General features: G+C 37.3%; 1 protein-coding gene across 1 annotated transcript in view; it reads left to right on the plus strand.

The window, feature by feature from the left end:
- The window catches only part of MTUS2 (microtubule associated scaffold protein 2), a gene marked incomplete at its 5' end in the record, with an annotated part of 203,925 nt that overhangs the window by 178,601 nt on the left and 6,370 nt on the right, over positions 1 to 18,954 (plus strand). The window contains 3 exons of the mRNA XM_083362432.1: positions 6,579 to 6,645; positions 14,636 to 14,850; positions 16,486 to 16,591. Coding sequence (XP_083218558.1) covers positions 6,579 to 6,645; positions 14,636 to 14,850; positions 16,486 to 16,591 — 388 coding nt within the window. The remainder of the gene's footprint in view (positions 1 to 6,578; positions 6,646 to 14,635; positions 14,851 to 16,485; positions 16,592 to 18,954) is intronic.

Raw genomic sequence — 18,954 nt, forward strand, 5'->3', positions numbered from 1 at the left:
TCCATCTTTTCCATCTTCTTTTCCTGACTTAATTCAAACAACAGACTGCTAGCCTGTTATCTCTGATTCTTCCTCTAGCTACGGTAGGTAAGGTTGCGTTGTGAGCTCTGATTGTCTAGAAGGGAGGTGGAGGCAGTGGGAAGGATCGGGAGTGGGGGGGGTGTTAATCCCTGCCTTCATGTGCTGACTTCTCATTTGCTACGAAGCACACAAAACCGTCCGCTTCACCCTCACACTGCAGTGTCTTGCCTGCATCAGTTGTACTCTGCAGTCTGAAATTTTCTGGTTGTGGATTTTTTTTGGGGGGGGGGTAGAGTCATAGCAAACTGGTGACACAATGAACAGAGAACTGACTTGATTTGTTGTTTTAATTTGCATCAGTGGAGGCTACCTGTGGAATGCAGATTTAAAGATGATGCTGCCGTGTTGCTCCACATGTAGGTGTCTGTGTCCTTTACTTCTCTGTCTGTCTCTCTTTATTTGACTTGCATGAGAAATTTATCCTTTCTCCTTGGTCATCGCTGTTTTCCCATTGTATTTGTTCGTCACCTAATTTTTAACAAAGATTCTGGAGCTGCATTATTATTGGATGAAAGGAATATGGGTGGGATGGCATTTTGCATGTCATAGCGAAATGTATTTTAAATGTCAGTTCAGAGTTTGTAACAGTATTCGCTGGTAGCTGTAAAATAAGGTATTGACAAAAAAAATAGTTTGTTCCTAATGCACAATGTGTGATTATTTGCCTCTGGAACTTAGGCAACAACTTTTAATTTGCTTACCGTAAAATATCTTGGCAGAAACATTCTATAAATTATATTACCAATTGAAATAATCTTAATACTTATTAGAGTACAAACTGGAGCATCTTCTTGGTGATCTTGATATTAAAGTATAGCTTGAGATATATTGCTATTTATGTTAAGAAAATGTGTGATTTAATGCAGAATGCATCAAACTGTGGACTTTAAGAAAAAGTCTGGTGATAATCTGGGCTTGTAAAGTTAAATGAAGGTATTATGAGAAGGGAGGTGCCTGTCTTCCTTCTGTGGAAGTGACAGTATTTCAAATACTTTATTGGAAAGGTAAATGGCAAATAATTTTAAAAATCAATAACATTAAAAACTGTTGTTTCCCAGAAAAGACAGATGAAAAATCTATTGAAAGAAGATTAAGAACAGATATGTCTTCCACTCCCAAGCTAAACTCTTACATTTGGAGTAAAAGCAACAGTGACTAAGCACCATGTCCACACCCACCAAATGTGACTAGGCTTTCTCCAAGATAGTGAGAAAGATAGAAAAACAATCTTGGTGCCATAACAAAGAAGGTTGCATTTGCGTTAGGAAGAACTGAGTTCAGCCATGTACTCCGTGGGAGAACCCATCAGCTCTTACATCTCTATGTTAATGACAATAGGGATGTTGTGGTGAGAGGAGGAATAATTGTTGTGAAGTACAGCTAAATGCCTCCAAATTAATATTGATAAATGTAGAGAATTTAAAATTGCAGGAGGTACACTTCTCATTTAAACACGGGACACCAGAGTTTAGGGTGTGTCCAGCTGTATTGAGATGAATAAAAGTCTAATTTAAATAAATTCATTTACATAAAACAATCCCATTCACTATATAGAGCACACAATCTCACAAGGCATCTTACAAGATACTACAACAAACAGAAACAGCTACAGGTACAAAAATAGAACTCGATAACAAAGAACTTTATAGAACAAATATAACTTCAGAGTTGTTGTCACTGATATTATTTAAATGATAATTATGAAGTGCTAGGTACCTATTTGCAGAATGAGGGCCAAAATTGGAAGCCACTTCTAAGAAAGCTTTACCTTAGTATCTACCATCTTAAGGGCTTCTAATGTGGTTTGAATTTTTTTGGAAGATTCCAGAGATACATTGAGGGGCCTTTTGCATTAGTAAACTGAATTCATTGTTATTAAGATTTTTATGAATAGGAAATATGTTTGTTCCAGATAGCTGTCTGTTTTGGATGTGTCCAATCAGATGCAACCAAGTGGACAAATGAATCATAACAAAGACTTTCAGCTTCAGTAGCTTGTCTCAGACATAGTACCACTATTCTTGGTGATATCAATGGGCATCTCTTCCATGATTTGTCTGATCTTTTTATGAAGGCTTTAAATTAGGCACTACGACTTGAAATTTCAAACAAAGTCCATCAGCAAAACCAGAAATCTGATTGAATACAGGGCTAACATTAGTATCATGTCAAAGCCAGTTATCAAATCTCCCCCAAAGCTGAGCAGCTATGCATTTCACTTATTGCTGGTACCTAACTACTGGGTTCTTGTAACTCAGTAGTTACAAGATGCTGATGTTCTTTAGAGGTAGCGCTATAGGAAGGGACACAGACAATGGGTGTTTTGCTGAAAAATATAACCCTCTTTTGTTTTGACAGATTGATACATGAAAGTTGCAAGATAAGCTTCATTTTGTCATGCTTTTATCAGCCTGACCTTGAGTGTTAAAAATGAATATTTTAAAACTAATTCATTTGCATCAAACGTCTGAGAGCAGACAATCATAATAAATCCATAGATGCAAGAGACTTGGAGTTCCAAGTCTTAGAACAAAAATATTTCCCATAGTATTAATAAAATGTAAATGGAGGTTAGGTTTTATGGGGGGGGATGGGACTTTAACATAATTGCTTTAACTATTTCAGACCTTTGCAAATTTTGTATCATCTGTCAGGATTAGATTAACAGGAGTAAACATCCTTTCTCTATTTTCAATTAGCAATCAAATAAATATCCAAGGAGCTGATGTCGTTTACTGGGATGCTTTTGTGAATGAAGCTGAGATACAGTTTGTTTTATTTCATATCAGCATAATATTTTATTATGTCACCCGCTACCTTTGCAGTCCATGCTTACAAGATAATGAAATATGCCATTTGTGAAGATTTTTATTCCAACATATCCTAAGCATGCTTGGAATACATACCTATCTACTTTGTCAGGGGAAAAAAGGGTCAAGGTCAGATTTCTCATCTCATTCATCATCAAATGTGATTTGACAAAACGCATTATGAAAATGGGAGAACATGAGTTGTGGCAAATAAAAAATAAAAACAGGCCTACCGATGACTGTGAAGGGTATTTAAAATACCCATACAGAATTAAAGTGTCAAATATTTTGATAATGTTTTCCAACATTTAATTCAACATTTTATATAGTTTGGAATTTTCCACCATTTAACATAATTGAATGGATCTAGGGAGGAAAATGTTTCCCTAGTATTTTGTTACATTATGCATACTTTTATTTGCCTTCATAATGGACCAGTGTTTTAATTTAGCAGTCAGTCTACTTGAGCTATTCATTTCTGTGAAATCCAAATGGAAATAAAGACATTGTTTCTCTCTGCTTCTCTCTTTTTCACAGACATAGCTCTCCTCCCCTTTAAAATGTTATTGCTAAAATATCTAGGGCACTTGCAACCAATTTGAATGTGGCCTAAAATTTGGCAGAATCACCACATTGTTGTAAGTTGGAAAGGAGGAATATATTTTTAAAAAAAGGAAAATCAGAGATGTTGATGCAGTCCTGATATAATTAGAGAGTTTGAGTTCAAACAATTTTTTTCAGAACTCTATTCAACAATAGTAGCTATAGTAGCTCCTGACTTGCACAGTTAAGCATAATTCATAATTTGCTTTGTGTGAAAGAAGCTAATATTATAAGGAATGCTAAAATAGTCTAAGAGTCTTTGGCTCTAATACAGGATAATATCATTGAACCAGAAATCCTAGGTAAGCAATATGTAGCTTGACCATGTGACTCATAGGATGAACTAAGATAATCTTTTGGCTGAGCTAATACACTTCAACCTTTGTCTCTGTGTTAGGCTAAAATTCTATTTAAAAAAGTGGTCATGAGTAGTGATTGAGAATTATGGTAGATGTAGTCCAAAAGATCTGGAATGCAACAGGGTGGAGGAGACAGAACTAAAGTACCCTTTGTTTTCTTTTATTTGTATCAGAGTTGTATTCACCTTCCGCAGCAAAAACAACAAAAGCTTAATACATTGATTTTGCTAAATTTTGATCCACAAAATTATGAAAATAACTTGGTTAGTTTAATATTTTCATAGTACTGTTGTTTTTACTGCTTAGTAATGCTGCCAAGGAAGATGAAGTTGCAGTCAAGGACAACTATAGGGTATCCAATTGGGGAGGGATGGAGTATTTGTGCCATTTGGATCTTTGTAGTGTTTGTTTAGAAAACAAATCTTATTATGTGAACTTTGGAACATCTAAAATGGATACAGCTAATTTAATAAGCCTCAAACTTCGCCCACCTCTAAATGTTTTCTTTTTTCCTAAAGCAATTACATTACACACACACACACACACACACACACACACACACACACACACACACACACAAAAACACTAGAGACTCAAAACACTAGAGCAGTCACTTAAGACTAAAGGTCTAGGCAGATCAATCTCAGTCCAGCCAAGATTGACTATAGGAAAGCCAATGATTCAATGCCATGCACATGAATCTGTGAATGCCTGGCACTATATAGAATTAATAGGATATTAAGGACCTTCTTCAAGAAATCAATAGGACTGTAGAAGACAATATTGGAAATCAACTCAAGACAGCTCACACAAGTGGCATATAAAATGTGACATATATCAAGTGTTTCATTATCTCCATTGCTCTCCTGCATAGACTTGAACCACAATCACAATGACTGGATCTGCCATCAGTCACCTTCTCTACACGGAAGACATTAAGTTGTATGCTAAGAGTGAACAAAACTTCAAATTGCTGATACATCTGACACAGATCTATAGTAAGGGCATTGTGATGATATTTGGAGTGGATGGCAACCAAGAGAGGGAAAGTAATTAAAATTGAAGGGGTGGAACCACCAGTGGGAGCAGACATATTGACCAGTTACAAGTACTTTGGTATTACACAGTCACATGAGGAGGCAAGTAGGCACCAACATCCAAGTACCACCAAAGGTGGCCTTGAAGAGCCACCTCAAGGGAAAGGATCCACACCATCAACATATATTCCTGACAATCATCAGAAACCCTGCTGATACAGTGAGCTGGCCAAAGAAGGACATGGAAGCTGCCAGTGTGAAGATCCAGAAGCTCTTCACAATGTACAGACATTTCCAGCCCAAGTCCAACATCAGAAACTGTACACCAATCAAAAAGAGAGCAGCTAGGGTCTGGTGTGCATCAGAGCCACTGTTCTGGACAAAATCTAGAGCATCCAGGGGTACATCAATAAGACGACATCCAAGAATAAGCTACCACGAGAATGCCTCAGGTAGCAACAGATGTGGGAAGAAGATCAAACAGAAATGCCATGGCAAAACAAGACCCCCTGTATTGGATATACTATCAACAGATAGCTGAGGTGGCTGATATTGAAAAATCCTGACAGTGGCTGGAAAGAGTTGAATTAATTATCACTGGCCTGAGGCATTGATCATAACAGCACATGAACAACCACTAAGCACCAACTCTATAAAAGCAGGGGTCTACCACACTGGACAGGACTTAAGGTGCAGATTATGCAGAGAGGCTTCAGAGAGAGTCCAACACTGTCTCTGGTAGAATGTAAAATGCAGACAGGAACTGCATACATTAAAGCCTTGGTGGAGCAGTGGGCTAATGCCTCCTTAAGTAACACCAGCTGCCTGCAATTAGTGCAGGTTCGCATCCCACCAGGCTCAAGGTTGACTCAGCCTTCCATCCTTCCGAGGTAGGTAAAATGAGGACCCAGATTGTTGGGGGCAATAAGGTGACTTTGTAATAATGCCGCTTGGGGGTGTGTGTGAAAGCCCTAATAAGCAGGCATATACATAGAATGAAGGCTACTGCTAAGCTTGTAAGCCGCCCTGAGTCTTCGGAGAAGGGCGGGATATAAATGGAATTAAAAAAATAAATAAAAATAAAAATAAAAAGGTGCAAACCAAGTAGTTGGCATTGTGTAGAGTAATATATGTACAGTGTATGAACTAGAATCTCCCATGTCCAGATGGAACATCATGGAGAATAGCAGAACTAAGATCCTGTGGGACGTCCAGATGCAGAAGAACAGGCAGCATGGCCAGTCAATCATGGTGGTAGACAAGGATCAGAAAATAGATGTGGTGATAGATGTAGCAACGCCAGGTGATGCAACATCAGGAAGGAGTATGAGAAGCTTGAGATACCAGGGCCTGAAAGATGAACTAGAAAGGACATGGAAAATCAAGGTCAAAATGGTTCCAAGGGTAGTAGGAGCACTCAAGGCTGTGACTGCTAAGCTGGTAGAGGGTTTTCAACAATTCCCCAACCAACTCACAGAGCTATTGTAGGTAAGGGAGGAGGAAGCACTTGGTATGCCATCTTCAGCTCTTAAATGTAATAAACTATAAATGCAGACGCAACTTTGGGAATATAATATAACTTCTGAGTCTTAATCAGTTTATTCAATTGAATGTAGCCGACAAATTAATGGAAGTAATTTTTGTGGGAATAAAGAAACTGATTACCTATTTTCTAATGTTTTAAACAGAATGAAAGTGCCTTTGTAAAAGAAAAGGAGATCTCAGCTGAGCTTGCAAATGTCAAGGATGAAGTTGGTAAGTAGATGCTAAACAAGCAGTGTTAAATATGTTCTTTGCTGGTTACCATTTTTAAAAAAAACAACAAGAAGTGAATTCTTATTTCTTGTGCTGTGAGATGAGATGAAGTGAGATGAAATGAAATGAATATATCAACTAAGGTATCATCTTAAACCATGAGGCAAATTTTCATGGTTGTCGGGGAACAATAATTTATTCTTAGTGGTTGCAAAGACAGGTTCATAACCATGAACAGCAGAACCTATCTTGCATTATCTCTAATGTTTTCAGATGATTACCTGTAAAGCTATATTGCCTGCTTTTCAACTATAGGTAAAGGTAAAGGTTCCCCCGCACATGCATGCTAGTCGTTTCCACTCTAGGGGCTGGTGCTCATCTCCATTTCAAAGCCAAAGAGCCAGCGCTTGTCCAAGGACGTCTCCGTGGTCATGTGGCCGGCATGACTAGATGCCAAAGGCGCACAGAGTGCTGTTACCTTCCCACCGTAGTGGTCAGTATTTTTCTACTTGCATTTTTATGTGCTTTCGAACTGCTTGGTTGGCAGAAGCTGGGATGAGTAACAGGCGCTCACTCTGTTACGCAGCACTCAGGCTTTGACCCACCAAACTGCTGACCTTCTGATCAACAAGCTCAGTGTCCTAACCCACTGCGTCCCTTAAATATAATATATAAACAAATATAAAATCCCAGACTAGAATATTCACCAGTTTTGTAACATATAGGCACAATTAGTTCAACAATCAATAACTGCACTACTAATCAATATGGAGTGGGAACTGTGGCTAATATGATCACCCCCACCCTCACTTTTTTTTTTAAAAAAAACAGCAACAACAATAGATACTCTGATCTGAAGAGCTGTTGCCATCTTTAGCATCATTCAATTTAACATATTTAGGACTCAAGGGAATTCTGAGGTAAAAATGGTTGATGATAGATCTGCATTGCTTAGTTTGCTTCACAAGCTTATATATAAGAAAGCAGCCAAAGTATTATGAGCAACAGTACCCGTGTTAGCAAAGAAATAGCACCACTATTTTAATTTTCTGAGAAAGAGAACCATCACAGTGAGGCTAGAAGCAGAAAATAATTTTAAATCAAGCTCCAGTATTTAATAATTTTCACTGAGATATGAAACGTAGGACAAAAATATCCACATGTAAAGGATTTGCTGAAATTACTATTCATTCTTGTAGTGGCCCATATTCCTGATTTGCAATTATGGTGCACAAATAGAAGTCCTGTGCACCAACTAAAAAGGGTTCATACAATTGGGAACAAATGCAAAGAAGGTCCAAAAAGGTCAGTCATTAAGAGACTGGAAACCTATTCTTGTGAAAAGAGACTAAGGAAGCAGGGTATGTTTGCCAAGAGAAATGGCCATAGAGAGCACTAAATGACCAGGCTCAAATTTATCCCTCTTTGGACAATTACAAAAGATCCAGTTCTCTGGAAAAGGCTCTAATGCTAGGAAAGTTGGAAGAAAAGAGAAGAAGAGAATGACCAGAAAAGCAGTAAAGTGGATGGACCAAGTAATGAAGGAATGGTAATGAAGGCATCGTTGAAAGACCTGAAGGACCAGGTTATGGATACAATCATCGTGGAGAAAATTTATCTGTGGAGTCATTTGTAATTTAAAATGGCTTGATGACACCTAATCAAGGGGAGTTACCAGAACTATCAGATACAGAATATATTGGTTATGGTGCTGGTCTGGTAACAGGTTTGAATTTATTCTCAGTCAAAGAAGCTTCCTGAGTGACTTCGGGCCAGTCTCCTTCTCTTAGCCCAACCTATCTCACAGAGTTATTGAAGACAAAATTGCGAGGAGGAAGCACTGTGTATGCCATTTTCAGCTCCTGAATATAACAAAATATTATCCCAGACTACAGGCATGAAATAATAAGATACACGGAGGCAGCTTCTGGTAGAATGTTGGGAAAAGCGACTGTAAAAAAGCTTATATGGTAAGGGCAATTTGGCAATGAGATCAGTTATCAAGATTGCTGGTGAATTTATCTCCACTGGTTTTGTTCAGTCAAAGGGATGCTTTAGTTGGAGTTTCTACACTTGACAGAGAGTGGCCTAAAGGCTCTGTCTAGTTCTTTTATTCTATCTCATGTATCTTTGCCCCTTTTTGGTACAAAAATCAACTCCTTATGTTGCATAGTCAGTAAGTACCCAATCAACATGATCACCATTCTACAATTAAAAGAGGAGAATCGATATGAACCAACATATATGAATTCTGTGAAACCCTATGTTGTATACTGTACATTCAGTCTGAGGACTGAAATAAATATCTGACAAACGTATTTTGAGTAAAAGAAGTAAACATGAGTAAACAAGTATTGATTTCCCAAACTGAAAAAAAAAACATTTTTCAATGACCGTAGGATTTGTCAATGAGAAAACTCATTAACTGTATTGAGATCTGAGGATCTGGAGATCTGAATGCTAAAACAAAATATTATCATGCATGCACATGTGTTCTTGTCTCCTTTTGGATGCAGAATGTAAAATACATAAATCAGTTAAGCCTAAGGCTTTGTTCTGGCCAAAATCCATGAAAGAAATGGTTGCACCATTGCCATTTAGCTAACTATTCAACTTACAATGTTACAAGTAACCCAGAAATGCATAAAAATATTAGTCTTAACTACTGCACCATTCTACCTAGTACAGAAATGAGTGATATAATTAACTCTTGCGACTTTTCACTTTTCTTCCCATTAAACAATACTGCATTTGGATTGATCTTTGCCAGTAAGTCAGATGCTTGAGGAAATCACATCAGCTCAATGCTAAGAAAACATTTGAGGTCAAGTGCTGTGATTTAATTTCCAACCATCTGTCAGACCAGTAAATGTTATTTTCCATGGAACTTACATGTTGAGTTTAGGTCACAGATGAATTGTCCAAGGAAACAAAATTATATCTTGGCACTCTCTTAGTAGGATGCAGTCTGTGTTTTCTTATGGTAATAGCTGTACCTAGTCATAGGTGGGGTTTCCTGCAGCAGTTTTGGTATGAGTGTAGATATGTGATTTAGAAGTTGTAGACTTGTTCTTGGCTGAGAATTTTAACTCACCCTGTTACATAATCCTTTGAGTAATAGTTAGCTAAAGCGTTATTGTGGCATTTGACCAACATATGTACATGTACATATATTGATCATATACATAAAGTTCAAACAAGTTTAAAAGCTTACTTTTTCTTTGCAAAGGGATATTGCATAAAAAGGTGTGATTTGTACACGTGTGTTGCATAAAAAGATGTGATTTGTACACGTGTGTTGCATAAAAAGGTGTGATTTGTACACGTGTGTTTCAGAAGCTGCAAGTATTTCAAATCCTTTTGCTGCCATCCCTAAAAGGCCACCATCTGCATATCAGATATATAATGTAGCAGAAGTCTGTAAAAGCTATTTGCAGACATTTCTCCATATATATTTTTAACTGGAATCAGAATTTTGTAATGCCAAATGCTTCTAAACAAATTTACTGGCACAGTTAGCAACTCGCTATTTTTCCAAATTATTTTCTTTTTATACACTGAATTCCTGAAGCCTACAGCCTCTCCTTCCTGTGGATGGATGGAAATTTTGATCTGGTTAAGGAGTTGTTGGAAGAATTAGCTATTAATAGTTTTACAAGGACTAGCTAACATATCTCAACAGTTACTATTGAATCCAATTCTCAAATATAAATTTTCTGTAAGTGAAGCTATCCATTGGAGTGCCTTGAAATATGCTAAGATTTGACAGAGGAGTAGCTACTGACCATGATAGCTTATCAAGAGGAAGGAAATGAAGTATACAGAAGGAAGGAAGGAAGGAAGGAAGGAAGGAAGGAAGGAAGGAAGGAAGGAAGGAAGGAAGGAAGGAAGGAAAGAGGGAAATGTCTTTCTTTACCACATTAAAATTTTCTTTGGAAATTTGATATAGAGCACAACTTTGTTATATTGCTAATACTGTGAACCCACATTTTATGCTCTGCTTGCATCTATTTTATCAAACCTTTTTATTACCGAAATGTCATGAAAAAATTGCATCCTGGCTCTCTTAACATTTTGTCTCAGCTTGAAAATAAAGTGCCTATGTGCAATGGTTTATAAACTGACAGAGTTTGCTATTGCAAATGCTTCTGCAGATAACTAACACAAAGTTTCTAGTGTGTATATAATCTCTCTATATAGCTTCATTCCAATCTTAAATATTGTATTTTATAGAAAAGTGCCTCAAAATCTACATTTTTCAGCCTGATTTTTATTGGGTTTTAGATTTCTGTACACATTGCATGATTTGGCAGGTATTCTTCTATTGGTGCAACCTATACTATGCCAGTCTCATTAAACAGATGTTTGAATGGCGAGTTTCAATTTAAAGCTTGAATGGGTTTCAATTATACTGGATTCCCAGTTCTGACTTTGAATGTGTTTTTGTTTGATTGTTGACAGCTTTTATGCCACAATGGCAAGCTTAAAAAAACACTAAAAGGTCACTGAATAATATTACAGAATTATTTAAAGCAATTAAGAAAACTAGCAAAGAAATAAACAAGCAAACAAACAGAATTTGTCAGATGAAAGATTGTGTGATCCCGTGGTTATAGTGTTGTATCAAGTTTAGAAAGTCTTACGTTAAAATTCCAACTCAATCATAAAGTATATTGGGAGATCTTGGACTATTTCTTGGACTGATTAAAATATATCATTAAACTATAGTTCAGCATTTTGTGAATGAGATGCAGCAAGCTTGAGACTCAAATGCTCTCCTTTTTCTTCCCTAGCATTGTTAGCAATGAACAAGTCAGGATCATAAACCATGATTTGAACCTAATCCTCCTAAAACAACTCAGAACTTCCTAACTCTGGATTTAATGGGAAGGCATGGTTATTTCAACATATAAAGAAGCCACATATACCATAAATACATGCCACCAATTTCACTTCCAAATCTATCAGAAAGAACTTTAAATGCATCCACAGTCATTTGCACTGGAATTGATCTTGAAACTTTGGAAACAAGAAGCAAAGATTTGCTGAAAGAAGAAAATCAGTTCCAGAACAAAAAGGTCTTCGTTTGCACTCTATAGAAGATGGAAATTATTCATCTATCTCCTTGTTTCATGTTTTGAGTGATTACTTAGTTTTATGAAAAATCATCTGGATGGTTGAACATAAAAATCATCAAGCCATTATTTCCTCCCCCCACCCCCAAAGGATTTCTTAGAACAATCAAATCCAGAAGCTTTGATGCAGGGTGAACCAGGAGAACTGTCTAATTATGAAACATGCCCTTACAAGCTCCAGAGAGTAGCAGCATTTCAGAACATTGTGAGGGGAAAGTGCTAGCCTCCGTTCATTTTTAGTTAACCCATACCGCTAGAAGAGGCAGAAATAAATCAGCTTTACTTTTTACATGGAGTATATAATGTGAGATCTAATAAGAAGGCTGATGACAGCAGTCAGAAATTGAATACTATTGCATGTATACTATGGGGTGCACAATGGCCTTATTTGATTTTTTTCCCCACTCCTTGCTGCCAAAAGCCCACTGATGAGTTTTTCCCAGAGTTATCTTTTCCTAATCAATGTCTATGGAGATTCTCAATTATCCAGATCATGGTTGTCCCAAAGGTGCTTTTTCAAAAAGGCAATTGGACTTTCTTGGGTGTTTTTCCTCTTTGAAAACGTTTCGCTTCTCATCCCAGAAGCTTTTTCAGTTTACGGTACTTTCCTAATCAATGCTCATATTGATTAGGAAATGCTTTATCTAAGAACTTCTGAAAGTTTTTTCTCTTGCTTTACACAAAAGACGTAGGGCAGGATTCTTGATGATGTCTTCTCTATCTGCCTATCTGCTTTTGCCATTTTTTTAATCCAAACTATCCAATCCACTCTTTCCACTGACCTGCAATCAATATTGAATTTTCATGATAATAATTATTTCCTGAAGCGATCTACTGTTTGAAAGGTCTTCACTATTGCAATCCGACTTCTTCTGCACCAAAACATAGTTTGCATCTATAAGTGGTCCTCATTTAGCAACCACAACTGGGATCAACAAATTGGTCATTAAGTAAAATGATCATTAGGTAAAACCTGTATTAACTTGCTGGGTGCCTGTTTTCATAGCTCAACAATTTCCTACTACTGTATCCCCACTTTTTTTAAAAAAAAATTAGTAAAGGATTTTATAGAGCAAGAAAAGTAAACATTCAGATTTAAAGAAAAGAAAAAGAATAAAAAATACAGAACAAGTGAAAAGGTAAATTTCCCACATTTTCACTGCTTACTAAAGCGTTTAATTTATCAATTCTGATTTTAGTCTTTAATTTTCTATCCTTACAATAATCCCAATGTATGCCATGTCTTTGTGGGGCATAGCCATTGCATCTTGGTTTGATATTAATTTAATTTGTCTGACCTGAGCTTTCCCAGCATATTTCCTTTGCCTTTCTTCTTTTATAGGATTTAGAGCTTTGAATCAAGATTAACCAGAAAACTGTAGGTTCTTATAAATGCCGAAACTATAGCATTTGGAATGCCTATAATGTATTTATTGATGTGATGTATAGCCAGCATTTTAGAATAGAATAGAATAGAATAGAATAGAATAGAATAGAATAGAATAGAATAGAATAGAATAGAATAGAATAGAATAGAATAGAATAGAATAGAATAGAATAGAATAGAATAGAATAGAATAGAATAGAATAGAATAGAATAGAATAGAATAGAATAGAATAGAAGCTGGAAGGGACCTTGGAGGTCTTCTAGTCCAGCCCTTGCTCAAGCAGAGAACCTATACCATTTCAGACAAGCAACTGTTTAGTTTCTTCTTAAAAACTTTCTTGAATCTAAGTCATGAGTCAGTATTAGCCCAATGTTTTCCATATGTTGGGTACAAAATTCTATTTTTTCCCCCTTCTACAGTATTCAGTTATGTTCAATTCTCAGAGACTATCTGGATACGTCCCTGCACTTTTCTTGGCAAGGTTTTTCAGAAGTGTTTGCCACTGCGTCCTTCCTAGGGCTGAGAGAAAGTGACTGGCCCAAGGTCACCCTGCTGGCTTTGTGCCTATGGCAGGACTAGAACTAACAGTCTCCCAGGTTCTAGCTTGATGCCTTAAGCTCCATGGCTGTATTGTCACAAATGACTACTCTGTCAGCAATTCTTGGAAACTATAATATCAAGAATATATGAAAGGGATTGTAAAGAATGCTGAATATCTATAGAACTAAAGCAAATATGTTTTGGGCTAGGATATTTCCTCACTTTCCATTTGCTGTTTCTAGTTTTGTATTTTTGTACATAATTTAGATAGTTCTAAATTATGCTACTCACTAAAAGGAATAAGTGCAACATTAATGAATTTGTCATCATAGCAATATCTAGAATTGCTGCTGGTAAAGACACTCAATATTAGAAAAAAAATGTTTGATATTTAGTATGTAAAGTGAAAGTAAGATTTTAAAGATATTCTGTCCATAGGAAGAGGTAGGGGGTGGGTGGTTTTGGCAATGCTCAGTACATAGAAGTGTCTGAAGAGCAACTTTACCTGAAGGGATTGATGTGATTTACAATTCAGTCTTAATCTGATCTCTATAAATATATTAACAAATGAGCTTCACAGCCATTTAGATAGCAAATCCTGCCCATCAGTTAAATATGTCACTGGATGCTTTTCACTGAGACAGGACCAATTTATACTGAGCAGATCCATTTCAGCACATTTTGCTATTTTGCTGAATCGAGTCACCTGCATCTTTATTGTTAAAAGGAATCAGCCTTGACTTCTTTGCAGATCTTTAACCCGTGGTGGGATTCAGCTGGTTCGCACCACTTCGGCAGAACCGGTAGCTGATTTTTGGTTGCCCAGGCCCAGAATGGACTTCCAGAAGTGGCATCCACACAGAGAACCCGTTGTTCACATATAGGAATCCCACCACTGTCCTTAACGTGTGGTTCTTCTGATTTCAGCCCTCAATACAGGGAAATACGAGACACTACAAAAAGAGAAGGAGGAGATGGAAAAGGAGTTCGAGGGAACTCTGCAGAAACTCACTTGGCAGCATCGGGAGGAGCTCCAGGCACTTGAAGAACGTTTGCAGTTACAGTACAGTGCTGAACTAGAACGTTTGCGTGAGAACCACCAAGTCAAGCTTGACAGGATCAAGAGTCAGCATCAGGAACAGGTTGGTCATGTTCATTCAGTGTAAGCTCACTTGAGAGTGACTATGCTTCATGATTTGACAGGCAGACTTTATTTCTGTAAATTGCAGCTAAAACACATTTTTTAAAATCATAGTGCCAAGTCCACATGTGTGTTTCAAATAGGTATGGTTGCTTGGAGGATTTTATTATGCTGTGGATGATGGGAGGTTACTGGTTTGAACTGGATGGTAGCAGAGCTTTTGGGGGTTGTTTCCTGATTGGACCAAGCTGCCATGGTCTTCTATCTTGCCCAAGTGATTTATATTTTTTGCCAGGCTGTTTGACCGTTTGGGAAGGAATCATGTGTGGTGCCCAAAGCCCATTCCTTTACCTGGGTTATGGCTTGGAGAACAAGCCCTGGTAGATTGGAGCCAGCAGCAGGGGCAGCTGGATTGTTGAATTAATGGGTGCATGAATTGATTGCCTCACGCTGGAGGTGTTCTGTGTGCTTTGCAATGACACTTTTACAGTTTTCATCCAGTCTCCAACCTTCACTTTTTAAGAAAGGTTGTGGAGAGTGAACATGTGTCACCTTCAAAGGACTCTGGAAGAAGTACATTATCTGGACCTCTTTCAGTCAAGGTTCAGGCCAGGTTATGGTTCTGAGATTTATTTATTATAATCTTGGATGACTTCTAGCAGGATTGGGATGAGGGTAATGCATCCACCGTTGCTTTCCTTGATCTTTTAGTGGACTTCATTACCATCTACAGTATTATGGTGTTGAAAGAAAAATCAGGTCCAGTTTCAAGCTGGAAGTAAGACGCTGGAAATAAAATGGAGGCTAAGATGCTAGAAATAAAATGGAGGCTACTTAGGAAAGAAGGTTCTTGTTTATTGATGAGCAGAACCAGAAATAGCATGCAGTTCTGGGACAGGTTACAAAATGGAGTTAAGAGTGGGTGCGTTTTTATATCTTCTTTGGACTTTGTATTTGAGATGCCTGTTCCTGTGCAATGTACTTTGGCTTGTGTTTGAGTGTGCCCTTTTGGTATTCTAATTATTGTTGTCTGACTCCCATTGTGGCTGGGAGGTCCTGTCCTATCCTTGGAGCTGGGTGGGAGAATGTAAATTCTTAATCCCATCTGATGTGAGGGCTGAAGGAATTTTGTTTATGAATAGTGCGTCTGTCTTTTTGAATGGATTACCAAATCTCCATTTCTAAAGATTGGCCTCCTCAGGTTTCTTAGCTTGAAGCTGTTTTTCCTATGGCAGGGAGACTGCTTTCTGCCTTTGTTAAGATTTTTCTCTATTTCTCTTTTAGGGCAAATATTATATCCTGCCTTTTTTTAAATATTCCCCAAAATATTTCACTCTCTGGGGGGGAGGTGATGACTTCCTACAATGGTATTCTTCTAAACCAGCTTTGGGAGTTGGGGGTGGGCAGCACTATACTGTGCTAGTTCTCCTCTTTTCGTCCAGGGTTGGTTCCAGTCAATGTTGATGGGGGCAGGCAGAGATCCAGCGTACAGCCCCTCTTTTTGGGTCCTCAGTTCTCTCTTGGTTTTCTCTCCTCTGTCAAATGTAATCTCTTGTTTTCATAAGATCCAACTGTTCTTGTTTAAAGCCACCATAGCTAGTTTACTTCTTCTATTTGTGTTTTGTTATTTCAACAGGTGGATGACATTGCAGCAACTCAGGAAGTGGCAGTATTAGAGATGGAAAATAGCCACGCAATTGCTATTGAAGAACTTCAGGATGAATTTGAGCACAAAATTCACGGTAATTCTGTAATCCTAGCAAGCACTGGATTGTTCTATCATTTTAGATGGTGACATGGGAGGAACCAATTTGAGTTTGTGGGATGCCTTCCTCAGAAAAGTCCAGGAAATTATACTATATTATACAAATTCTCAAGTGTCAGGCTGAAATTTGGTTATTTTATTTTAATTTCAAGTATCAGACTAAAACTGGACGATGTTGGTCTAAGGAAGACATGTCAAACTCGTGACGTCACGTGACATCATGCGACGTATTAGGACTGTTTTGCCATTGCCGGCAATGGGGTGGCAGACACATGACGTGTCTGGCCCACGGGCTGGCAGTTTGACACCCCTGATCTAAGGGTTAAGGTACCAGGCTAGAAAGCTGGAGACTGTGAGTTCAAATCCCACTTAGCTATGAAAGCCAGCTGAGTGATTTGGGGCCAGTCATTCTCTCTTAGCCCAACCCACCTCACGTACAGTAGTTGTTGTGGTGAAAATAGGAGGAGGAAGGAGTATTGTGCATGTTTGTTCCCTTGAGGTACTTGTAAAATTAATAAAGGCAAGATATAAATAAATACAGAAAATCTCACTTCTACAGAAAGTTATCAATTAAAGGAACGAAGAAAACTTTATAATTTAGTCAGTTGATTGTAGCATAAATAAATGACTATAAATCAATTGTCACTGCTATAGTTAACCCCAATCTGATCTATGTATTCTGTCCTTTTTGAGATGGACTTGGAAAAGAAGAGTGCAGGTGACGTGTAGGTTCGTTCCCTGCAATAAATAAGACTGTTTCTCCTGGCTGCCCCAATATTTTTAAATTTTCAAATAAGGGTATAATAAGCTTATGGAGAGTACAATCTGCAGTCAACAAGAATGTGTTCAGTGTCTTCAGTGGCTGGTGTTCCACAAATACACTGTCTTTTTTCAATTGGGACTCCATAAAACCTCCCACGTCTTACCATTTGAGCCCATTTGTTCAAACTGATTTCTAGAAAAAGCTCTTCTGAGATGTTCAGGTATATACGATGTCAGATATTTTTATAACAGAAGGTGGCTTGTATTGAGCCAGTCACTTTAGAGACTTGACACATTTAAGTGCTGCAATATTATCTTGGGCAGCCACATCAATAATGCTTTTTTTGAAGACTTCGTTGGCCTTTAGATCTGATTAGACTGGAAATTGGATGGGGAATCCATACTGAGAGGTGACATTTGAAAGTTGGGTGGCCCAAGTGTGAGGTTGCTTGTTGTAAAACTGCTCTTCTGGGTCCATGAATAGGATAACCAATAATTAAATACTTAATAATAATAATAATAATTGCAAAAAGCCCAACTCTGAGACTGTCCCCAGTTGAATTGTTCTATGCGTGTATAATTCTAAAAGTCTATAATGCATGTACATTGCAACTATCAAGATTTTATTTAAATATAAAGAAAAACTTCCAGATAGGTCTCTACAATAGGTTGTGAGTTCTCTATTTTTATTTTTACAGGGCATTCATTCAAAGAAATATTATTTTAAAAAGAAATATTTTGACTAGACACATCAAGTTATATTACACTAATTTCTCACCTTGTCCCTCTAAATATTTTGTCTATAATTCCCAAAACTCTTGATCATGCTGATCAGGTTTTATTCATTCAAAATGTATGAAGAGTACTAAACTGACTCTTCCTACCATCAGAAATCCATATTAAACAACTCACAATCAATTTTTTGCTTATTCATTTAACATTTCACTTGATAGACGAAATATATAGATAAGATAGTCCCTATCTTATGCTGGTCCATTTCACTCAATATTATCTACAATGACAGAGAATGTTTTGGGGGCCTCCATTGGGATTATTTTGGCTTAATCCTTCTAAGATATTTATATATTAAACAATGCTAACAATTCCTTTTCTGCACATATTAGTACTGAGCTATGGTCACAAAAGAGCTTGCTAGGAAAATTGTAAAAATTGCTCTAGTATCTTTTTGACTAGCAGTTTTATTATGACATAGTTTCCCTAGCAACAGCTTCTACCTAGGAACTTATAATCTATCAAATTTGGGCAGGATAAAGTTAAAGGCAATACAAATGGCCCACTAAAATTGGAGAAGCTTTGTCTAAAGCACTGCTATAGAAATAAATATTTAGCAACGACTCTAAGGTAGACTATTATTGAAAGCACTATTGACTTTCCTAAGTATGGAATCCCAATCATTAAATATCAGTACTGTTTCTCAATTATACATACTCTAACCATCATTATTGATATTTTTCAAAGCTATTTTGATATATATTAAGTGTATTTTACATCTCTGTCATGAATGTATTTCTCATCATTCTTTAATAAACAAAATTCCACTTCTTGTCTAAACTAATA

This window comes from Vipera ursinii (genome assembly GCF_947247035.1).
Source record: "Vipera ursinii genome assembly, chromosome: 4".
NCBI classification, from domain to species: Eukaryota; Metazoa; Chordata; class Lepidosauria; order Squamata; family Viperidae; genus Vipera; species Vipera ursinii.